The 25,872-nt window shown below is 37.0% G+C and overlaps 1 protein-coding gene across 1 annotated transcript in view; it reads right to left on the bottom strand.

Annotated features, from left to right (window-relative positions):
* BAZ2B (bromodomain adjacent to zinc finger domain 2B) overlaps positions 1 to 25,872 on the bottom strand; it is a 79,674-nt gene that overhangs the window by 39,912 nt on the left and 13,890 nt on the right. Inside the window, exons 4-13 of the mRNA XM_059820332.1 lie at positions 19,466 to 19,669; positions 18,402 to 18,800; positions 15,402 to 16,011; positions 13,802 to 14,098; positions 11,402 to 11,462; positions 10,758 to 10,866; positions 10,383 to 10,484; positions 5,053 to 5,263; positions 1,381 to 1,473; positions 1,196 to 1,257 (exon numbers count right to left, since the gene is read on the bottom strand). Of these exons, the coding sequence (XP_059676315.1) occupies positions 1,196 to 1,257; positions 1,381 to 1,473; positions 5,053 to 5,263; positions 10,383 to 10,484; positions 10,758 to 10,866; positions 11,402 to 11,462; positions 13,802 to 14,098; positions 15,402 to 16,011; positions 18,402 to 18,800; positions 19,466 to 19,669 (2,148 nt within the window). The remainder of the gene's footprint in view (positions 1 to 1,195; positions 1,258 to 1,380; positions 1,474 to 5,052; positions 5,264 to 10,382; positions 10,485 to 10,757; positions 10,867 to 11,401; positions 11,463 to 13,801; positions 14,099 to 15,401; positions 16,012 to 18,401; positions 18,801 to 19,465; positions 19,670 to 25,872) is intronic.

Here is a 25,872-nt window from a genome sequence, read left to right as displayed (position 1 = left end):
GAGTGGCTGAGGGAGCTGGGGTTGTTCAGTCTGGAGAAGAGGAGGCTGAGGGGAGACCTCATCGCTCTCTACAACTACCTGAAAGGGGGTTGTGGGGAGGTGGGTGTTGGTCTCTTCTCCCAAGTGACGAGTGACAGGACAAGAGGAAATGGCCTCAAATTGTGCCAGGGGAGGTTTAGGTTGGATGTTAGGAAAGACTTCTTCACTGAAGAGGTTGTCAAGCACTACAACAGGCTGCCCAGGGAAGTGGTGGAGACACCATCCCTGGAGGTATTTAGAAGACGTGTAGATGTGGCACTTAGAACATGGATTAGTGGTGGACCTGGCAGTGTTAGGTTAATGGCTGGACTCGATCTTAAAGGTCCTTTGCAACCTAAATGATTCTATGAGTCTATTATTTCATCCTAACTAATTGTTCTCTGAGATTAAAAAAACACCTCAAAAACAAAATAAATCAAATACAGACATGTTTTGGTTTGCTAATTTCTGAACCTGAATGTTACATGTGAAGCTTCTACAGAGATCTGAATGAACTTAGCTGCAAAATAAAATTACTCAAAAGAGCCCAACACAACAGGCTGAAAAGGTGTAACTAAAGCTCAAAAAAAATTTATAACTAAACCATCTTTAGAAAAAACACAACAACTGAACTACAATATAAATAGAAACCAGTCTTGAGACTACAGTGAAGACACTGCACCACTGCAGAAACATTTTCTCTGCAACAGACTTCAGCTCTATCCTGTATGAAAGGCATGAGGTATTTTAAATCGGGAAGTTAATGGAATGTCCCAAGAAGCTGATGCAGTAAATGCAGTGGAAGTCAAACCTGGAATTCTCTTCCCATGTCCAACTTCAAAAATTTTATTTAGAGGTAAAAATACTCATTACATTACAAAGTATCATATCGTCAAGTATTTCAGTAGCAGTTTTTTAATTTCTTACAGATATTGGCAAGCAATTACATACGTTGGGTGGCTTAAATCAACACAGGCAAAATTGGGATGTCCTGACAACATGAACAACTATAGAGTTTAGAATTTTAAATACACACTGTGTGTTCTTTACAACTAGATTTAAAAAAATCATTCTGTAATCAGCATACTTAATAATTTACTAAATAATTAAAATACCCCTAACTCAATAATTCAAAACATAATTTAAAGAGCTTATTTAGCAATCACATAAAGTTTACCTGCTGCTTCATTATCTTTATCTGCTCCTTTTGCTTTCGCTTTTCTTCTGCTGCCATAATAGCTAACAAACAAAAGCACACAAAAAATCAGTATCAGCAGAACATGACAAGAGACAGGTAACTTTTCATTAATACTTTTCAAAATAATCTGCTAGCATGCGCAAACTTTCACAAGTAATACCTACCTTGCTGTTTTTTCGCTTCTTTGGCAGCTCGAGCTTGTTCCTGCTTCTGAAGTTTTCTCAGTAGCTTTATTTGTGCTGCTTGCCTAGCTATTTCTGTTAAAAAAAGAAAATATTAAGTTCATATAAACAGTGTTGACCAACAATAAAGATATAGCTCATATTCCAGACATTTGCATGAGGTGAAGATAAAGAAAACAGTGGATTTGTTTTGCACACATTTATCTTAACAACATTTCACTGTCAACTACCTTTAGCGGTATCTCATGTATCAGTAACTACATCAACAGCACAAATGAACACGGATACTTTGTACATTAAAAAAAATACTATTTTTGGATGAAAAAAATAATCTATTAAGTGATAGTATCAGGTCAATAATGCTGCTTCATTTAAAAACTGATGTCTTCTCTCTTTTTAAAGCAGAAAACATTTGTCTCAGAGTACTAAACCAACATTTTATTCAGAAAGCATGGAATTACTGTTTTCTTGGTAAGTCACCTCATGTACTTATCTAATCCTTTTGTAACAATGCAGTAAGAGCACGCTCATCTGGGTCACGCTTCTCTTTACTGTGGCTACCTACAGCCAGCCACTCTTCCGCTCATCAGTAACTTCCTGAAGCATCCTACTACTTTAAGTGAGAATATTTATGAAATTTGGATGAACTGTGCATGGACACACTGATGCAAGACAGCTGTAGGAAGGACTCTCTGGAGGTTGAATGCAGCTTCCTATTCAAAGGACTAAGGTCCAGGACCTCTTCGATAGCATTTTCCAAAATACTGTCAGCTTCTTGCGCAATGACCAAGACACAGGCAGACACGTGGAAAATTCATGTATAGATAAGATGATGCTGTAGATAGCAAGGGTAGTGTAATAGGTACATGACAACAGGGAAGCCTTCAGAGCCAAGCGGAAACCACACAGAAGGAGAAGTTACACCTTAATCGAAACAGAACCAGTAGCTGGAAATAAGAATTTACGTTGTAGAGGAGAACTTAAAACTGTGAACTACGTGCAAAGGCCAACAGATGCAAAGGACCGCTTAGTCTGAATTGACACAATCCACGAGGAGGATGTAGTTAACGTTCAGCATGCATTTGAAAAGGACAGATGGGAAACAAACACCTATACTGCAAAAAATAGGACAACAAATGAGATCACCTGTATTTCCATTCAACTAGTATGTGCTGTATTGAGCAAAATTTAAGGGCTTCTAAATCAAGCCAAGAAATCTAAAAAGAAATTAGGGAAACTAGAATTCTCGGTAGCAAATGATAATCCAGATGTAATGGACATCTCATGGACACAGTAGAAGGATAATTAATAATACATGGTGTTGCCAGGTACCAACGTTACAGGAATATCAGAATGAGACGTACAGGCGGAAGACCAGTTTCCTACACAAAGTGCAATATGAAATCACATAGCATAAAAACAATGAAGAGACATCTATGTAGTCCGTTTGGTAGAACCCTAAAAGACGCTATACAAAAGCAGTCTTTAAGCATGCAAACTTTAAGTGAGCAACGTAGAAGCAGTTTAAAAAAAACCAGTTGTCCAGTAACACTGAACCAAATTTAAAAAAAGAAAAAAGTTGTCCATAGGTGGCTCTTCAGAAAAGAAGGCAGTCATAGGAAAATGGAGAGCATGTGAAAAATGAAAGCTTGTTCAAATAAGAACAGGAAAGCCTATGACAGGCCAAACTTAAAGAGTGAGTTAGAAAGGCTAAAACAGAATTCGAAGAGCACCTTGAAAAGGATGCCTGAGCAACTACCTTCTGAGAAAAGACTAAAAATTCTTGGGTTCTTCAGTTTGGACAGAAGACTAAGGACAAAGAGGATCGAGGTCCGCAAAATCATCAAAGTGGTGGATAACAAATTGGAGAGCTGTTATTCCCCAAACCCCACAATAATGTAACCGGGGAACACCCACTGACAGTAACAGAAAAATTTTCTAAAAATAAAAAATGGTCCAGTAGTTAGCAGACTTCTGGAACTTGTTGCCACAGGAGGCTGGTAGAGCAAACATTGTCAGGAGGTTAAAAAACAGAACAGGCTAATTCATCGGCAACAGTTCCATAAACAGAAAATAAATAAAGCAAGAAAAAACGTGCTCTACAGCATGACTCATAAAACACTTCAGGATGCCACGGAGCATGTATGAAGAAATAAATGGACCAAGAGGTGATCAGGTTCACATGCTTTCACCCATCAGCATCTCCTGTGGCCACTACTAGAGACAGAACTCTGCACTAGATGAACTCCTGGGCTAAGCCACTGAGACATTTCTTATGTTCTCAAGAGGGGAAAGAAGCAGCAAGGTAGATATGAACATATGTAACATCAAATATTATACATTCTTAATCTTCTTGTATATATAGAACATATGTTTTTGTTCATTTTATTAAATGCTACAGTGTGCGGTGAGAAAATAGACATGGGAGAGTGCTCCTAAATATTTCCCCCCCACCCCTTACAGTGACCAATATAGGGAAAGGGAAGATACAAAGTGAAGCAAAATGGCTTAGTGGCTAGGGCTTATCTTTTCCCACTGAGAAGAAAAGACTTCTGGAATCAGTTACTATTTCTCAACAATAAATACACAGTCTCACAGCAAATGCTACAATGCTTCAGCAATTGACACTTAAGTTTCCTAATTCTCAAACTGAAGAAAAGGTGGCAATGACCTTAACACACAGGTAAAATAGCTGTACAAGACATACCACATACTAAGGTATTTCTAAAACTGCCTTCTCTCTGTCCATGTGTCCAAAGCATTACCATTGCATCCCTTAATTGTATCTATACAGAACAGTACCCTTTGCAGGCAACAAAGGAAAAAGATGCAAAGAATCGCACCAAGGCAGATATTAAAGGCACATGTAATGTTAGCAAGGATATTATGCAAAATACAACGTAGCTACCCAAACATGTCCACAGTCAGCATATGAAAGAACAGTTAAGTAAGTTAAAACAAACATTCTGACTCCTGGGCTGTAAGAATTTTTCATATTGGAATAGATGCATTCAGAAAATACGATACAGTTATGGACTAAAGAACTAAAATTCAGAAGTCATGTACCTGACGTTTATTTAAAACCAGGCCCTCATGCTTTTGATATATACTAGTACTTGATATTGTTGAAGTTCTACTGTCAACATTGCTACTACTTATTACAGGATCCTATTCAACCTTACGGGCATTTAAATCTTATCACTCTCAGGGATTTCACAAGGGAAGTATTTTCCCTGGAACAGCCAAAAGCTTCACAGAAGTGCTAATTTCAGTGGTTCTCAATTTCTAGGTCCACTGTTGTTTGCACTAATACAGGGGAAAAAAAGATTTGTTAATTTTTGCCAATTCAAAAAACCACATAAGTGGTAACCAGATTATTGGATTTCAGCTTTTTTAGATTTTATAAATCTAAATAAAGTAGCTATCGAGTAAGCTCTTAGACAGCATTTACACACACGCTTCTTCCTCTGAATCATATACACATTTACTGATCTTGAAAAAGAAAAAGGCTTCAATAAAAGCATGTGACAAATTTCCAAATACAATGTTGTATACTAATATTCTAGTGAACCACATCACTCCTCTTTAGAAAAAAACATTAACTCTCTATATACTGATACCCTCTGTTTGTGAAAACAGTAACACACTTCTTACCTTGAGCCTGAAGCTTTCTTAAAAGCTTTGCGTCAGTGTTGTCTAGAAATTCAGTGCTACCAACATTCGGAGGTCGGCCTTTGCGTCGTCTCATTCTTGACTCCTCTCTAGAGTGCTGTCTGTCTGGATTTGGTGGTCGTCCTCTACGTCCTTCCATAGCTCTGATACGGGGAATGACTTCCTCTTCCTTCAGAAGACACCACTGCACACCCTTTTAATCAACACATTTCACAGGCAGGTGTTATAAACACAGATTAAAAAAAGGAAAAATAAAACTAAGACACTTGAACATGAACAGCAAGATGTATCTATATTTTCAAATAAGTTATATATATAAAATATGCAAGAGCTGTGACGTACTATTTGGGTAGTAAAATGTTTTGATGAGGCACAGAAGCTATATATTAAGAAGTTATCACACAAACTTTCATAATCGTACCACTATGCAAAATTTTGAAGACTATTCAGTGACATACACAGTTATTACCTAGCAGGTATGCCACTACTGTGTTGTTTCTGACCAAATCGCTTATTGCTCAACCCTTTTTAAAAGGCAAAATAGAGTCTTCCTTACTATGTAAACTCAAAAATAAGTACTCTGCTTTCACATAATCCACTGCTCAACATGACTGAACAAAATGCATCAATGTATGAGTCACTGTCTTCCAACAGTTAGTGTTTACAGAAATTTTGACGTACGTAACAAGCAAAGGCAGTAGTGTATTTTCAAATATTGCTTTCTGGGGCATTGTAGATCTCAACAACTGAGATTAAAAAAAACACAGACTCATTTTAATCTTGAAGTTTTATTTAGTACAATTTAGCTCTCCCTTCATCCACTGCAAGAAAATTAATTTCTGTGCCAGCTTGAAGCTATCAAAAGTTTGTAACTTTTAAGAATCCATCTACCTGGATTAAAAGTTATGTTAACTATACTCTCGAACTAAACAAAGTATGCAGCAATACATTCAACCCTTTCTTTCACTATTACTAGTGGTTTTTGGTGGAATCTCAAAAGCAAATACTGAAATACTTTGTTAATACAAATACCCAATTTACTCCTCACACAGAAATAGCTTTACTTTAACTGATAAAAAGTAGAGCCTATCGAGTCTACTGAGCAGAACAGGAGCACAATCTATCCGATCCTGTTTGATTGAACGTGAGTATTTCAAAATTGTAACATCTTTTACCATTTTCCCAAGTTTTTGAAAAACGCGGGGGGGAAGTTTAAGTTAAGTAACCTTCCAGACTACTCCGTAATTTGCCGTAAAAAGGTTTGTAAAAGATTTTGAAAGTGTCTGCTAAAGCAAGAATGAAAGTCGGTAACTTATGAAACATTAATTAAATATCTGTTCAGAAAAAATACATTTGCATTACCAAAATTTTCACATTTATATGCACAAAAATACTGAAAATACATTTGCTGTACCAAAAAATACATTTTTATTTGTTTATTCTGACAATTTATCTTTTAATTCTTTCTGCTTATTCTTCATAATTACAAATACTTTATAAGATTTGACAAAAGAAATAGCATTTTGCTAACGAAATATTCAAATTCCAAGGAAGCTATCAGTATCTGCAAAAATACCTTTTTTTTTGAAGTCTGAATCACTCCCAGTTAAGACCATCCCAAGAGTACATCTCACACTTAGTTTACAGATATTCCAAAGGGCTTTGTTATTAGATAAGTTCCTAAAAACAAGCTGTTCAGAACTATGACCATATCACTATGTGTACAATGCATCATCACTAAGGACTTTTTAATCCAAAGTCGCTACCTCTACCACTTAAACAGAAGTTAATTCATTTTTTATCTTCAAGAGTACTACTTCGGCATACACTTTCAACTCACTGTCTAGTACCTGACTTACAATTTATCACAGGTTCAGTTTCTTGAGCAGTGTAAACTAGATTTAATACTGTACTTACCACCTACACCAACCTCCAACCTAGGAAATGTTATCCCATAAACTGCAAGTGCTGGCGGGGAGGCAAAATACAATTCAAAGAAAAGGAGGAAAAGCAGACATAGTTCAAGAAGTACCTTAGATCCTGCCAAGGAGATTGCTCGTGATCTGTATTTATATTTTCTATGGTTACTGATACTAATGATAACAAATATGCGGAAAAGAAAGACAGAGTTCTACACGATCATTAGTGCCACAGAGACTATGGGTGTGTATTACATTCTCCTAATGCCTCCCAAAAGAGAAACTAGAGGCCATCAAATTAAGCTAGTAGAAGGTTCAATAAGCAAAAGGAGCTGGCATTTCAAGGAATGGGGAGAAGACTGTTTAATGCCCTGCCAAAGGACACCGAGGATGCAACAAGTTTCCACAAGTATAAGAGAGGACCAGATAAAAACAGTCGAGAAAGAGGTCCATTAAGGGTTAAGCAGGAGTTAATTGACCTTCTCTATTTTGTGCTCAGATATCTTTTAAAATCTGACCCAAAATACATTTCTGTTAAAAGAATGTACAATCTGATATTCTGTGGATTTTCAGTATTCCAAAGAAAAAATACGGGGTTTGTGTCCCAACATAGGAGAATCAGAGGCTTCCATAAAATCTAAGCTTCACTACACAAACACTAGAGAAAAAAATGGGAATAACACTGTGAAATGTTGTGTTTCATTGTTGAAACTAATCAAAGCGAGAACTTAATTCAATTTCTCACCTTCAGGTATCTACCATCTATTGCAATACTGTACTGTAATCAAGACATTTGCCAAAAAGGCATCAGATAACTAAGCGTGGAAGCAGAATCAAGCTCGAAGCCTGTTAACCAAATTCATGAACAAAACCATAGGCACTTGGCAAGAAGCAGACATCCTCACTAATTTCAGTTTAGATTTGTGAGAAAAAGTTAATAACAAAGCTTTCTAAATTGAATTGCAGAATTCAGAATAGGACAAACATTTTAAATTCCAGTTTCTGGAGAAGCTAGCAAATAATACTACATTACAAATGCGTATGACAGCTGATTTTATAGTTGGCTGTTCTGTATGGTATTTCTACTGCATCTGTAATAAACATTTTGGGCTTCTAAATACTTAGTCACAGAATAGTCTCTTAAGTAAACAACAGTAAGCTTACGAATTGAATTGAAAGAGGTAGACTTCACGCCTTACAGAGATGCACTGTATTTGTTCTGAAGCAGCACCATAATCAGATACTCTGAGAAAGACTAATGTACATAGGAGTTACTTCACACTAAGGAGATGGCAAAAAGTACTTTAAGCACTTTCCTCCTTTCCTGTTCCTGAATTCAGCTGCCTTCCTAGGCAAGCATTCAGACTCGTAAACCTACATTATTTTCAGAGCTTTATGCAAAATCTTATCGGAGAAAAAGTGCGTGCCATGTCTACCATGACTTAGCAATTACTCCCAGAGAGTTATATCCAGGTTAAAAAGTCTGTATTTTGCCCTTACTGATATTTCCTCTTCAACTAAAATGGATCTGAATGGAGCTGCATAAAGAGTCAAGTATTCTCTAACCACATAATGACCCTGCAAAGGGAAGGACTGAGAGAGCTGGGACTGCTCAGGCTGGAGAAGAGAAGACTCAGGGGGATCTCACCAATGTGTATAAATACCTGGACGGAGGGTGCAAAGAGGACGGAGCCAGGCTCGTTTCAGAGGTGCCCAGTGACAGGACAAGAGGCAGTGGGCACAAACTGAAACGCAGGAGGTTCCCCCTGAACATCAGGAAACGCTTTGTCACCGTGACGGTGACTGAGAGCTGGAACGGGTGGCCCGGGGAGGATGCGGAGTCTCCCACCTTAGAGATGTTCAACAGTTGTCCGGACATGGTCCTGGGTAACTGGCTCTAGGTGACCCTTCTTGAGCAGTGGGGTTTGGACAAGGTGACCTCCAGAGGTCCCTTCCAACCTACACCGTTCTGTGATTCTGTGATGGATACTCTTGCTGTTATATATTAATTGAAGCCAGCAAGATGCAATGTTAGGGCACAGCTCAGTATCACTCCACAACACCCTCTTCCACCTAATACTTGATGCAGTATTCCTATCCGTGTTACTAGAGCTCGTAAGGACCCATGCCCTCTCCATCACCCCCAATCACACTCACACTTACTTTTTTAAACCACAGCAGTTTAAAGCCTCCAGGTCCTGTCACTGAATTTCCGCATTTGCCAAGTTTCAAACATTCCTCTAACACTACTATTTCATGGCCCACTTCTGCCAGATACGCTTCTCTGTTAAAGCAGTTAATCACTGCTTCAAATAACCCATAATATCTGGTTGGTTGTGTATCAGGAGAGAGAAACACAGGCCCTATCAGAAGCAGATAATCCATGTATTTTTGGCTTGCTATAGGTAATTCTTCAATATAACTGATTTAGCCCTTAGATAATTTTCTTTGCATCTTGTTCCGTCTTTGAGCTTCCGGTAAGCCAGGAATCAGGAAGTACCACCTAGAAGTAGCTGCTTACTATGAACTCAGTCTTTATTGCTTTCAAATTTATACTATGTAAACATTATGTATTTCTACAGGGTATCACAAGGACATAAACTTAACTAGAGCCTGAACTCAAGATTGCTGAGAGCGTGATGCCTGTCCACATTCCTGTAGTAACATATTCAGGATACTTATCTTTTAAAGAAGCAAATGTATTCAACTGACAAAAGTTCAAAACCTTTTGTGCACATCCTGAAGAAATGGCAACATGACCAAAACACAGTATTAATTTCCTTAAATTCTAATTTTACTTACCCTTGTGTGGTTTATCTACACAAAGGCTAACAGTTCTACCACTGTAAAGCATAACTGGTATAACTCAGCATTTCTTCCCTTAAAAATCTCATGCTTCAGGAAGCTCAGATGATATTCTTGACACAGGAAACACTTGTATTTAAACATGTTTTTTTATATATATATATATAACACGCACACGAATACATGAAAAGAATGTGATTCAACACATACACATAAATTACTATCGGTATTAAGTTTATACAGTAAAGGAAGAAATAAGAGGTTTAGTCAGCAATATCTGAACACTGACTACGATAAAATATGTAGTTCAGAGTTCTTTTGTACTAGAGAAATCCAGGCTCAGAGCTGATCATAAGGCATGCCGAACACCTGCAACCTCCTAATAAAATCACTGAGAGGAGCGGTCTTCCACACTGCCCAGGATCACGCTCTCAGCATCTCAATATAACTACTATTAAGAAATATGCATAATTTTTAGAAAGAATTAGCTAAAAACAGGCAATGCTTCAGACTGTAGCAAAAATTACTTCACCTAAATTTAAGTTAATGTTCCTTGGATCAAAGACTTTACTTTTAAAAAGTGGATACCTGCGGTCCATCTCTGGCTTCATAGAAGTCACCCACTCCTATTTTTGCACTGAAGCTGAAATTGTCCCTTGAGATATCCATTATTCCATTTCTGCTGAGATACTGAAAAAATCACATATTTTTCCACTTCAGCTTGTAAATAATTACAACCCAGCTTTGATGTACAGCTAACTTTGTGAGTGTAATGTTTTGCATATTCTATCAAAGGGATATGCATTTATAGGAGATCAAATCAGTAACAGACTGAGATACATTATGCCTCACATCACAGGATATTTTGACATAAGTATCTTTATTGGAGGGAAAAACCGGCATTTTTTAATTGCAAGCATGCTTAGTAGCATTAGAACGCAGAAGTTAAAAAATGGAATGTACCTTTACTACTTCAGGATACTGTCTCAGCTTCTTTCCACAAGGTGCAAAATACGCTACTTCTCCTTGAAGACGACCACCGAAGTTTCTTATTCGGGTTTCTCTTTGCCAGCTAGAGTAATATGAAATAGTTGCATACAACAATACACTTTTTAAAAAACAAGTAATTAACGTCAATTTAAGATTTTTACAGAAAAGGAAAAAGGCACATATCTCAAATTTGACAAGCATATCATAAAACAAATAGGCAAACCCAGACATTTTTATTATGTAGATGGTCCAAATTCGGATTTATTTGTATCAAACTACTTACATATTACCAGATTTTAAATGGCTTAGAACTATATTTCAGAGAGTTATTTGGAGTCTATACTGGCTCAGATCTAACCATCAGAATTAGTTTCCAGTGGCAAAACTGCTAAGAGACCATGTTTGCAAAAGAGCAAATTTGATGCACAAAAATTGACACATGAAATATATTGACACTTTTAAAGAGATCCACAGTCACTGTGAGTTGGAAATCTAAACCGCTGAAGCCCTTTCCTTATTATTCAGCCTCAACAAATTTTAAACTGTCATTTCTTTACCAACTGACTTTTGAAGGCATTATCTCCCTTTAGGGAATATCAAGTATATTCATAACCTACCCGTATTCGAGAGGAACACGCAGCTCCCGTTCATCTGTTACTCTTCGTCTTTTTGAAATACCTAAAACAGAATTTCTGATTAACACCTAAGAGAATTTAAAAAATGAAAACATGTTTCTAAAATATACTTTTTATCCTTAGGTCCCCAAACCAAAAGAGAAATCATTTTTACATTCTAGCCATTACATACCTCAAGTACCAAGAAAATTAATGTAACTATTTTCCTTTTGAAATACATTTTCCTCTAAGTTTCCTTTAACCTCTTCTAAAATTGTAAACAGAAGAAAACCTAATTATGCCATACTGAACTGCTTGCCTTGTTTGGCCCTCTCAGATATTGCTAAAATAATTCCTTGCACACCTGTTTTTCTATAGTAGACCATATTTAAATTCTTTCAGTACAGAAGATGAAAATGGAAACACTCTTTACTTTAAAAATCCATACTTTACAATAGGCTGAGCCTTCAAAGAGCACTGCATATAGATTGTGGTCAACTGCCAAATGCAGAAAAAATTCAGGATTATTCCAGCTTTTCACAGTTCAAACAGATGTTGTGTTCAGTGCTAGTTAGGAGACTGAATCAGTAATATGATAGAGACAATTGCCAAACGTGGGATTTTAGGGAGTGCCAAAAGGCTGATACTTTTCTCAGGCCTCTTTGAGAGAACTGTAGGACATGAACTATGTACAGAGACGCGTTTCTCAAAAAGGTAGTTTGGACCTTGTGTTAAGAATGTGACGTATCTCTTCCCTGGGGCAATGGGCACGAGAAAGTATAATTATCAGACTGAACCCTTGAAACTTGCCCCAACCTCTTGCAGCCAGGAGGAGTCCCATATGGTGCGATGGCGCAGGTTTCCAACTGAGACGCCTGCACCACCTGAAAGCAACTGCTAAGAGTCCTCCTACAGAAAGCACTGAGGAACTGCCCATGCTCAGATGCCAAACTTCTCGGACACATGTCTGCAGTCTTAAACTACCGTGACTGACTATTCCGTTACTTCTAATAGTCACAGTGGAGGGAGGGAAACTGCTTGTCCAAATACAAGTGAATTGCAAAAATGAGTTGTCCAGTGAAAAACAGATACAGGGAAGAGACACAAGCCCTCTTCAGGAACTGACCAGCTTGAGGTAAAATGGACACAAAAGGATTTTCATTGTATTACAGTGATTCTTATTAGGAAAAAGTACTACATCTAAAACAAGGACAAAAAATTAATTTATTCTACCTCCCACCTCCGTAAACAGACAAAAATCGGCTATCAGCCTTTTCAAAACATCATAAATCAACACAGATTCCTGAGAAAAAAAATTAACTTTGTATTTCAACAATCTGGATTACTCTTAATGCATGGGAAATCGTCTACAAATTGAGCAATTAATAGGTCTGTTTCTGGGAAAAATATGAAGTAGATCACATTACACCGTTTCCAAGTTAATACCCTTGACGACGTGGAATGAAATTCCTATTCCACTGAATCCAAATATAAAAACCAATTTATAAGTGGATGCCCCCATTTAAAATCTACTTATTTGCATGTTAATTAAGTATCACATTTCTAATTCAAAGTAGTACATATGCAATTTCATTTAACTGTTACCATGCAAATTGAGAAGTGACTTTCAAAAATGCCTTTTCTGTAGCAGTAATTACAAAATCTTACAAATTAGTCACCAAATGAAGGATTATAAACACTATATAACATCAGGCAAACGCTAAACGTACTTTTCATGAACCTTTTAAAAATAATTCCTTGCACGTAAATCCATAAATTCTACTGAGAATTTTAAAATAATAATGAATGAAGTTGTATTTTAACTAAAAATTATTAAATTTGTTGAGGAAGGGGCAGAAATAGACAATTCAGAACGCAAACTATAAGGCATAGAAATAAATAATTAGTTTAGAATAAAATGGTAAATAACAAAGACTAAATAATGAAAAGTTTTAATGTAATAAATATCAACTCTGGCTATTTCATCCAACCTTTTCTCAACTAATTATATGAGATAAAATGTCCTGGACTAAGTGTAATGTTCAGGTCTTGAGAACTTGCAATTCTGCTGACTGATTTTAATGGCTGTTGCAAACACCCGTGAAAAGATCACAGAATAGCCCAGGTTGGAAGGGACCTCAAAAGATCATCTTGGCCAACCTTTTGTGGGATAGGGAGCCTAAATGAGATTACCTAGCACCCTGTCCCACTGCATCTTGAAAACCTCCAGTGCCGGGGACTCTACAAGATCCCTGGGGAGGTTGTTCCAGTGAGTGGTTGTTCTAACTGTAAAAAAATTTCTTTATATCAAGATACCACTTGATACCAGTGTCTAAACTACTTTTACAACACATGCCACTCAGCTGTACTTATACTGTACAATAACAAAAGACATTCAGATACCACAGTGTGTACTTGGTGTAAGAGTAGATGGTGCTGTCCCAAGAAAAACCGCAGGCTGGGACTCGGGACATAAGGCAGCTGGCGCAGAGCTTGGGGTCTTTGCTACTTGGAGATTAAGTGGGGTGGAATGAGCTGCAAGACCAATGGCAGAGCTCTTCACAGAGGCTGAAGTTTTACTCAGTTTCAGTGGAGTCTTTTCTCCCTCAGTGTCTGTATCCGACTCATCTTGATCTTTATCATCTTCATCATCTTCATCCTCAGACCCTTCTGTATCTGACTCAGAATTACTGTCAGACTCTGTTTAAAAAGAAGTGTGGCAAAAGGCACATTATGACTTGATAACTAATGGCAAATACATTTGAGTTCTAACACTTGCAAAGTCTTTTGTCTTATTAAATAAGCAGCTTTTCTGACTTCAATTTTTTTTTAATAACATCCCTTGAGTATAAATAGAAGGTTGTAATTAACTACCTAAACTTTAAAATTGCTACAAATATCACAGCATGAAGTAATTCTGCATGACAACGCACTGTTGTTTCGGATGGAATTCTTTGTTTTTCCACGAGGAGATGAGAGACAGAAGCTGCAGTATTTTAAGAGACTGTTTACCCTAGAAGGAGCTACAGCTAAGACACCCCCTGCGAGCCAGGCAATGCGTGAACTCTATCACAGGAAGGGCATGTCACAGGTTGTGAAATCTAGCATGAAGAGGAAGCAAACGATGGAACTGGGTGCAGGCTGGAAGGTGTCAGAATTGGAAGTGTGGCAATCTGGGCAAAGGAAGAGTTAGAGATAAGAGTAAAGGGTAGACAGGATAAGGAACTGAAGATAGGCTACAGCTGTGAGGAAAAAAGAGGATTAGTATAGGGTGTGTAGATGGGGGGGAGGAAAGAATGATGAAGGTGGAGCTGGACCCAAGGGATACTGACACACAGGGGAGAAAGGAGTGACTGGGAATACAATCCACTCTTTAACAGGCCTTGCCTTTCTGAATGGCTGAAGAGCCTTTAAAACAGCAGTCTGAACAGTCTATAAACACTGCAGCCCTTACAACTGTCCTAGTATTTTTCTCTAATCTTGTTCACTGACTACTGTGCCCCTGAATGAAGCCTAGAAACATGCTTTTCTTGCCACTCTTGACAATTTGAAGACCTTTGTTTAGTCCCTCTCTGGTTGGGGAAGCCTGTTGTGCAGATGGGCTCTGCCTGCCAGAATAATTAACCATCAACCAGCCTATTCTCTCCGTCCCCCTCCTGGGCACCTTGCCACACAAGCAGTACATGAGCTGCAGGCTGGGTGATCGATCTGGAAGGCAGGTCTCTGACAGCCTTTCCAGAAGGCTGTGGAGCCATCTTACCAGGACAGCTGAAAGTATACTTGCCCTATGACCAAGTATCAGAATACCCAAAACATGATTTTGGATATGACACAATGGGGGACTGGGAGACATGTACTACCTTCCAGAATATCTGCAGGACACTTGTGTGGGCCATGCTGTCTTAAAATTTCCTACCTCCATTTTAAAATATGGTGGGAAATGCATGTTTTCAACACTCAAAAAATAAAGTTTCCGCTTTTCCTATTAAAAAGGTTAAACCACCTGATTGGCTATCATCAGAATCATCATCTTCATCGTCCTCATCTTCATCTTCATCGTCGTCGTCATCATCATTTGAGTCGTCAGAGTCCTTACTGCTGGGGGCATCTGAGTCTACCCCTCTGAACTGCTCCACCACCAGTTTTGCAGAATGAAGGCGGTGTTGTGTTTTTACTGCATTTACTGCATTATTGCTGACTGTTTTATCCTTTCCTGAACCAGGTAACACAGGAGAGGTAGAGGGCGTAACAGGTGTCCGGTTACCAGTTGGTTTTTTCCCACATGCACTCAAGTTTACTGGCAAAGAAAAGGGGGCACTACTAGAAATGGCTACACTTTCATTGATCTTGGTCTGGGATTTCAGTTTCGTAGTAAGTGCAAGAGGAGCCTCCTGGATGACGCTCTGAATAACTCCATTGGGTTGGTGATTACCTAAAAGTGCATTTGTCAGGAATGGATTAGAATGGTTGTTTTCCAAGGATGTGTGTTTTTGATGAGCTGGTGAACTAGATGTTGGTTTGGGGCTTGACAAAGCTGCAATAACCTTCTTCAGGTTCTTAGATGAGTCCTGTTTCTTTAGCTGTGCTGCTGGGAATGTCTGTTTATATTGTTCCTAAAGAAATAAGAAGACAGAGGAATAAAATGGGGATTTTTTTTTTTTTCTTTAGTATTCAGGCAGGTGAACTCTATGAAATCTTAAACATCTGCTAAGCTATTTTGTAGGTCAAAAGTAGGTGCTAGCTACAACAGAAGAGATGAGTAACTACAAGTTATGCAAGTCTCTTGTGGTTTTCACTGTAAATCAGGTAGGAAAAGACAAATTGAACTCAAGATGAAGCTGATCTAAATTATGTAGAAAAGCTTTTTACTTGCTATATTGCTCTAGACAGTGAGTTTCATAAAGATATTAAGCACCCTGAAAAAAGACATTTTTAAAAAGAGACTACTTTTATGTACTAGCATAGGAAAAACCTCGCTTTTTTTACTCATTTCAGCATATAGCTCTCATTAGAGAATGTGAAACTAGCTTTAGTAATCTGTTCATTTTAAAGCACAAGGTAAATACAACACGCTAATGGCTACAATGCTAGCAAGAGAAGGCTCTTGGCATAGAAAAATTCTATCAAAAAAACCATGGGGAAAAAGGTATTACTCAGAAGGATTGTGATATGCTAGTTCTTTAACTCTGAAAAAGCAGTACTTGGAAGTTCTTCAGGTAAAACTTAATCAGTAGTGGCTTGGGAACACATGTAAAGCTTACACTGTCTTTAGTCTCAAGACTCTTCCAAGGAAAAAGAAAATACATCATCTTTGATGGAAAAAAAATTATAAAATGGATAAAGATGGTACATGTTAAATCAATTTTTAAATATTAAGTCAAATACAATACATTACTAACATTAATAATTACTAACATTTAAAACTGAGTATGAAATTATGAAAACCTATAAAATAAATATTCACACAGTGCATGTTTCCAGTAAAAGTTTTAAAGAAATCAAACCACTAAAAGTGTGATGTATCATCAGCTGAAGACTCATAACCTAAATTTGACAGCAGAAGTCTCTTCCAATGGCAAAGACATATGTTTTCATAATTATAATTTATTTAACTAGTTCAGGTAAATGACTAGCTTTTGAATTTTATGAAGTAACTGGGAGCTGAGAGGAAAAATAGTGTTTCTCTTCTGGTCTAGGAATAAAAACTATGTGATAAAAATATTTTTCAGTCCTCACTGAGGACTGTGAGTTAGCTAAGAATCAGAGTTCAGTTTACTCTTCACCAGTACTACTTACTTTAAAACAAAGTTTGTTTCTAATAATGAAACTTGCCTTGGTAAATGTACTTTTTCATATATTTATTTATAGATGTACATATACACACACATATCAAGCCTCAACATTTCCAAAATGCTAGATTTTTATTCTCTTCTAGTCCCCATTCAAATCTAACTGAACAGAAATTATGAAAATTCATCACTAGTCACCATAATCACTATTAACAAAATAAACTGAGAATCTACAAAGAATTTCTGTAAGCTACAGAACTGTTAAGACAGACACATGTAAACATATTGTAGAGTCCTGACCAGTAAAAAGGAAGATCAAATCTATTGCAATAGCCATATTGAGTTTTAATAGCTATCAGTGCATGAATATCCTTCTGTCTTTAAAGAACAAACAAACCCCAAGATTAAATCGAACATTTTTTTTAAAAAAGGCTTTCAGCTACTTCATTTAAAATCATGATTAAAATAGGTAATTTTGATTACTTTGAGTTAAAACTATCCAGCTTGAAACAAAGCAAAGCCATGCTTACATACTAGATATGGAATGTATTATATCAGTGTTCTAACTGAAACCAGGAGAAGCATAGGAAAAATATCCAGGCCACACAATTTACCCATGAGTACTTTTCTTATTTTGACAATGATTTTAGCTGCTCATTTCTCTTAAGAGATGCATGACAAAATCCTTTGCTTTCTTCGTACCCGTTACTCTCACCAGTACACTACCTGCTTTCAGCAGAGCTGTGAAGTTCCAACATGCGATGAGCAGGAAACTAATGACTTTTGGCATTATGTGACAGTAAGTCATGATTACATCATGTATACATTAGGGTATGCATACATGCACATGCACCACCAAGTACATGACTTTTCTCCAAGAAAATGTTACGGCATAGTTCAGGGCACTTGTATAGGGAACCATCTCTAAAATTAAAGCATCATATCTGCTGCTCTTCAAAAAAAAAAAAACCCCAAAACCACACAGAAAACCACCAACCACCACAGTTCAGAACATAGACTACCCACACAATCTAGTTAATATACATCATTCAGAAATCTGTATCAATTCTAAAAACATGTCAAAAAACCCATGATATGAAAATAAATATACATATAATTTTAAATCATTGTCTTTAAAAAAAGCTTGATAGCACAATGTTGCATCTTGTTAAGCAGGTAACAAATAATCAAAAAAACAGTGATTTTTCACTCACCCGTTTTGATCTTGCATCGCTGGTCAAAGAGACAGATTCTTCAGAGGTATTTTTATTACCTGCTTTGAGTAGATCAGGGGAAGGAACTATGAGTTTTAAATAGGTTTCCTTTTTGGCTTGATGTACCAAAGACAAAGGTTTCACATTGGGAGCCAATCCCGTAGACTGTATTACACTTGTGTGTTTGTTCACAGATTCCTCCTTTGCCTGAGAGCTTTGGAAAATAAACGGAAGCTGCTGTGACAAAACCTGAGTCTGCTTCTGCTGGGACTGGAATGATGAGTGAGTCTGGGAATCAGACACAAGAGGTATCTGCTGGTGTGTTCTTTTTTCTTGGGACTTTTCATGCGGTTTTTGTCCATCATTTTTCGTATCTGCTACGCCACTGTGCATTAGCACCTGCAAAATATGTATTTTTGACTGTTCATATTAGATCACTTAAAGATCCTTTAAAAAAAAGGCACATCATCAGTACCTATGAAACTATTATGCTATTCTTGGCAGAGGATGAACAATAATAATATTAAAATCAATCTTGTCATATATTTCTTTTTTAGTGTTTTTTTTTCCCCAGGTAGTTTCAGCATGTGAAGACAATGCTTAGCAGAGAAGGAGTACTAAACCATCATTGTTTTTAAATGTATTTTTGACTGTAAGCATAACAGGATACTGAAGATTCCAATCTTGTTCTTCTATTGGCTACCAGGAAAAGGAACCACTCTACCAGGAAAAGAGCAACTGCCAAAGCAATAACCATAGAAGGATGTATTTCAATACACTATCAGCACACAGCATTTAATTTCTTCATATTTCCCACTTTATAACAAAAATAACAGTCTGTTAAACTCCTAGCCCATAAAGAACAACAACACACACATGCATGCACACAGAGGAAGTAAAAAAAAAAAAAAACAGAAAACCCTGAAGCAAAACCAAAAAGAGTATTCTTAGCATTCATTAATGTGTAGTTAAATAATTGTTCACTGGTACAAACGTGAACAGGTCAATTTTTCACAAACAGCTTTCAGTGACAGGACTGTAAGCAGCAGAGTGAGCTGCCATACCTTGTTCTTGGTTTTGTGATGTGCTTCATTTTCAGAATCAGATTCATCATCTTCACTCTCTTCAGCACTCTGGTCCTCCTCCTCTTCATCCTCCTCTAGATCATCTGAGTCACTACTACTTATGCCTTCACTTGAGGTGTCTGAGGAGGAGCCTGAATCACTGTCACTGTTACTAGAGCTTTCCACTGCTTTTTTTCTGGGCTTCTACAAGGAAGATGAATGCTCTATTAATGTTCAGCTTTAATCTGTTACAACATCCTATTACCATGCATAATCTTTAAAACAAAAAACAGTAAGACTTTGGACTAAAGTGATCTGCAATCCTTGAACACAACTGACTGTCTTTACAGAAGACTAAAGAGAAAGAAGTGCTTCACAAGATCATTACAATGAAAAACTGGTCACAAGGTTTTGCTGACCACATGCACTGGCAGAACAGTTGGCATCATTACATTTCAAAGCAGTATTATCAAACTTAGGCCTAGAAAGTTGGCCTAGAATTCAGCTCTATCAAGCCTCCACAGAATGTACTGCTTCCAAAAAAATTGAAAACCGAAAGCTTTATTGCAAACTAACATAGAAAGAACAATACATATTAGATTCGTCAAATATGTTTCAGTGACACATTCGTTTAACTACTTTTCAGCAATGTAAGGTTTTGAGGACTGAAAAGTATATGCTCATCAAATTGCTTCTGGGATTTGCTTCTTAAAAATGGACCAAAATCTGCTGAAATACTCTGACAACTCTATTATATTTAAATTCTTGGAAAGAACAAATTTGCAGACCAGAGTGGGAAAGTAAAAGAAGCAACACACAAGAATGTAGAAAAAGAAGAAAGGTGTAAAATGGTGACACTGCAAGACCAGATTTTATAGTGCAATGGATGAGGAAAGTTCGCTTTTTGGGGAGCTAACTAAATCAAACGTGTACTTTACAAACACATCTGAAGGAGGCACATGTGGACTCAAGTGTTACAACGGTGGCTATGTGAGAAAGACATGACAGTATGTATTACTGCGTTAAAGCACATTTAATCATCAGAGAGTTCACAGAATAATGTTGGAAGGTAGAGAAACACGTGAAACAAGATTACAGATGTCAGGCAGCAGCAGCAAAGTGTTACGTAGCATCTGAACAGGGCACGTGGAGTCATTGAGGGAACTGTAAGGTTAAAATTAGTCAAAAGGAAGACAGGTGGACAGCAAAACTAGGTGACTGAAGGGCAAACAAGTTGCAGCAATTCTAGATAACAATGCAGACAGGAGCATCAGAGAAACAGTGCTGTAAAAATATATGCTTTCTTAACAAAACTTTACCCGAAAGTTTACTTTTCAAATCTATTTTTTTATGGGAGGAGTATTATAAAACAGGAGGCTAAAATGAAAGAGCAATTTTATGTCAAAGATCCTTGTCTTATGAAGAAGAAATTCACTTAAATTAGTGGAAGAACATAACAAACTTATAAGATGGGAGGGGACAGTGCCAGGACAGCTAACCCCCGCTGACCAAAGGGTTATCCCAGACCATATGGCATCGTGCTCAGCAATAAAAGCTGGAGGAAGAAGGGAGGACATTTGCCTTTCCAAGCCACCGTTACGTGTGATGAAGTCCTGCTTTCCTGGAAGTGGCTGAACACCTGCCTGCTGATAGGAAGCAGAGAATGAATTCCTTATTTTGCTTTGCCTGTGCGTGCAACTTCTGCTTTCTCTATTAAACTGCCTTTATCTTAACCCACGAGTTTTCACGCTTTTGCCCTTTGATTCTCTCCCCATCCTACTGTAGGGGAGTGAGTGAGCGGCTGCGTGGGGCTGAGCTGCCCACCAGGCTTAAACCACAACAGTAGGATTCAACTTACTTTGTGAAATAGCTATGAAACGTGGAAGATGTAGGTGTATTAAGTCTCATCTATTTGTTAATTGGCTTGTATCCGTATCTTTTTTTTTAAACTAGGTTCTCTTTAGCGATTTCTGTGATGAACACAGTAACGCTTCACATCATCATACCTTCTGCATACTACCACGTGCATTGCTTCACTGTTCGTAAATCTTAACAATTTAAGTGTATTTATTTGGATTTATTGTTTCACTGCTCAATTCAGAAAGGTGTCAGCTGATACTTCACATGAGGGACAACGATCTGAACGTATGCAGACACTTAAAAATAACAGATCTAAGTAACTGTGCCAGCCTATGGTAGGCCTATGTGTTTCATTGCTGGTGCCCTTTACATCATATTTAAGTATCTTCCTGTCTAATATTTGGCACAGATGCAGAATATTTCTCCATGAAGGTTAAGATCATAAAACGAAGGACAAGACCATGTTCTGAAGCAGTAAAAGTAACAATGCCTCCTGGAATCACATCTCTAGGGTTCTATTCTAGTTTTTCCCCTTCATGGTTCTCTATCTCTGTATGTGGAAAGGGAAACACCCGAAACACTGCAATAATACTAAAATCAGAAATATCCAGTTTATTCACAATGCTGATGAAATACATATTTGTAACATCAGCTTCTTAAGAGATGCACGTAACAGTCTCTGCTTACTTAGTGGATAGTGTTTACTTCCAGTCATCAAAACTTTAAAACTTTTGCTGTCTATCTACTGTTACAAAATGTGTTAGCTGATCTATCATACAGATCTATCTTTTCATACTGCAGACAAGAACATAAGAAAATTACCATACCAAGAAAGGAGTCAGGAACATTCTCATGAAAAAGGAGGCAGCAAGTGCCAAGCAACATCCGACATGTAAGCCTGATTCACAAAGAACTACCTCAAGTAAGAAAAGGGACAGCTAAATGTGACATAAAATTTAGTTTAACTTGTAAGCAATCCAATGCTTCAAAACAAGCCAGGCACTTAACTACTTTGTGAAACACAACCGCTTCCCGGGGAGTTTTTACTTCATAAACAAATAGCAACTCTTTGGACACAGATAAAACCAATACAAAGAAGTTGGATTAGTAGGACTCCACAAGAAGGGATGGCAAATTAGTAGCTTGGAGAAAATGTAATGATAGGGAAAACTTAAACTCGTGTTTAAAAGGATTAATCTTGATGGAGAAGTTTCTATCAAATCCAGCATAAAAGGTGAAGCAGCCGGGGGTGGGGGGGCAGGGAAGAAGCCAGTAAACTGCATAGAGAAGAAATAATTCAGACTAAATAGAATAATGTAAGCCAGAAGGAGAAAAAGATAACTGTAAAGAAAAATCGCTCTGTAAAGACATTGAGAACAACAAAAAAATACTTGAAAGAAATTCTAAAAGCCTGCTGACCAAGAAGAAAGTTCTGTTTTACTTCATTTGAAATATAATAGAAAGAAAAAAAAAAAAAGAGCATTGACTTCTGAAGATTTAAGTAATACCATGCAGGTATTTATAGAATATCAAAAAGTATATTATTTAGGAAAAGACAATAAAAGACTCTAAGAAATACACTCAATAAAAAAATTATTAAGTTATATTAAAAGAGCAAATTTCACTTCAACTAGTTCCTCTATTGGCAACAATATAGTCATAAAAATCGAAGCAAGAGTATGTTCAATTAAAGAAAATTTCATACTTGATTTTGGATCACTGACTTTAGCAAATTTGCTTGATGGTTATGCCAATTGAAAATGTCCGTTGTTCAGAAAGCAGTAAGCTAGACTGAATAAGAGTACCAAGGAAAGTAGCCCGACCTTAATGACCCAATAGCATAGTCCCATACAAAGGCGACTAAAGTGATAGTTTAAAAATATTTCAGTCGTGATTTCAAAGTCCTGAAGTTTATAAAGGAAATACAACATGGTAATTGCCAAGAAAAGATATGAAAGGTAAAGGATATGACTACAGTTAATAACCCAGCATCCTGATGCTAAACCTGGAATCCAGGTAAATAAAAGCCCCCAACACAAGATCATGGAGTAGATTCCTATCTCACCAGCTGGCCGTAATGACAGGGGACTTTCTCTAAGCCAAATGAGACTCAAGTTCACCAGTTATGCCGTCTTTCTCTGAAGACTGTTGCTTTACCGACGTAAAAATCCTGCTGACTTTCCTCATCCTGGAAATTCACTAATGCAATCAATACAGGGGCAGTCAGTTTTAAATTTCTTTCGTGAGGCTGAAGCAGCACATTCAGATGAATGATTATTTATAAAGTGTTTCTGCTTATTCAGTTTTATCTTGGCCACAAACAGAGCAGGGTTAAAAAGACAATTAAAGCATGCTAAAGTTACCAACACAGTGACCAACACAGAAAAGTTAAAAGGTAACGCTGTTACCAACTTTTTGTATGTAAGAAATAAGTCATGGATAGTGTATCAGATCATCACGATGACCTCTAACTTCAATACAACATCATTATTATCAACAGACATAACATGATATGCTACAAATATCAGTGATGAGTTAGGATTTGGCACAATTTTAAACTCATGTTTTGGATAGATTCCAGTTTATCATTGTCTGATATGCATAGCTCTCTGAATGATCAAATACACACCCTAGACAAAAGGAACTGGATGAGAACTTCTAATAACTACAGCTTTGAAGATCAGATGCATCTATCAACTCAGAAGTTGTTTTTCACACACTACAGGTAAAAAAAAAAATAATATAATACAAGTTACTATCAGACTGCACTTTAGGATTCCCTAAGATGGTACGACAACAGAACCAGAACTCAATCAGGAAGAAAACATTGCACAAAAAGTAACTCTTTAGATTTTCACCAACAGTAAGAACAGCTTGGTATGAGCTTTGCCTTTTCTTTTTTTAAAAAGAAATATGTTTTAAATACCAACCTCAAAAGAAAATTACAACTAAGGATATAATTGAAGAAATCAGCAGATGAATACTAAAAAAATAAAACCCTAAAGAAAGGACCATTTAGAGAAGTGTAACTAAAATGTTTTAAAATAAACTGTGCTTTTTAGAAAAAGAGGCAAGTGTTGTTACACTTTGAAATTTAAAACCATAACAGCACTTGTACAAAGCCCAGCACAAAATACTCCATCTGCCTACTGCCCCCTGCTTACTTCTCTGCCTTCAGTTCCAGTTGTGGCTTCATTCTAACATACTGAAATAAAAACACTGATTTTTTTTATTTTTATTTTTTTAAAAAAAATCAAATCTCTTTATCTTCTCGTGTTGGAGATCTCATTTAGAGTATTCTGTATGTCTTGATTGGAAAGCTTGTTCCAATCATTACATTGACAAATACCAATTACCTCAAAAAGTTTCAGAGGAAAAGAAGTTAAGAATAAGAATGAGAGGAATGTCTAGAATGTCAGCGTATCAAGTAAGACAAAGAACAACAAACTCCACTTCAGTATTAGAAAAAAATCACTACAAAAAACTTAAGAAGCAAAACTGCTGACAACCTGAAATTTATCTGTGTAAGACAGGCGATTTAAATGTTAAGATACAAAACTAAATGAGTTTAAAAAAGGAGGTACATTGATTGATTGAGTACATTGTTCTACAGCAACGCACTATTTAGCAAATTGGAACTGGAGTCTGAAATCAGTACCCACATCAAAAGAAAATATATCAATGATAACAGAATTTATACTTAAAGACAAATGGTAATACGAAGGAGAAGATAACAATACTGACAAACATCCTGACTGAAATTTGAAGGGGGGGGGGGGGGGGGGGCAAGAAGAAATTAAATTCTCAATGATACTCACATTAACAGGTAACCAACTTAACCAGATCACTTTTCTGAGTAAGGCAAAGTGCCAAAAAGTGAACAGAAAAGAGTCTGTTCATTTACTTATGATCTAAACTTTTGGGAAGGTATTTGGAGATATTAAAAGATAGTTAATTTCTTTCGTATTCTACATAACTGCAGTAACAGTCAGAAATGCAGAGACATTATCTGGAAAAAGCTTTACTTCTGCGCCATAGAAACAAAGCTTACATTTTGCACATAGATATCCAGGATAAAAGCAGAATTTTAGAAAGGAAAGAGCCATTTCTCGTATTTAAACCTGAAAAAAGTCAAAGATTTCCCAAATACCTGTAACTGCCTCAATACCTTCAAAAGTTGTTGATCATTGAACACATGAAGAATGTTTTGAAGCAAAATGTTCTTTAATAGTTTCCCTCTTGTCAATTTATTAAACACTGTATCACTACACAAATACAATTAACCATTTTAGTGCTAACAGCTATTTTTATGCAGATACATGCAAACACCAACTGTCCTTTGAAAATGCCAACCTCTCACCCTAAGAACACTCAGATTTGGGAGCTGAATGTAAGGCAGTAACAGAAAGAGAAAGAAAGCAACAGGCCAAATTCGCTCACAAAACAAAAATATAAATAAATATCAAGAAATAAAAGTATTTTAGCCTAGATGGCTGCCAGTAGGGAATGACTCCCTTAGCTTCTATTCTGACAGTCATCAATTTCCC

Source organism: Gavia stellata, chromosome 8 (genome assembly GCF_030936135.1).
Source record: "Gavia stellata isolate bGavSte3 chromosome 8, bGavSte3.hap2, whole genome shotgun sequence".
Lineage (NCBI taxonomy): Eukaryota > Metazoa > Chordata > Aves > Gaviiformes > Gaviidae > Gavia > Gavia stellata.
This window is presented reverse-complemented; position numbering and strand designations above follow the sequence as displayed.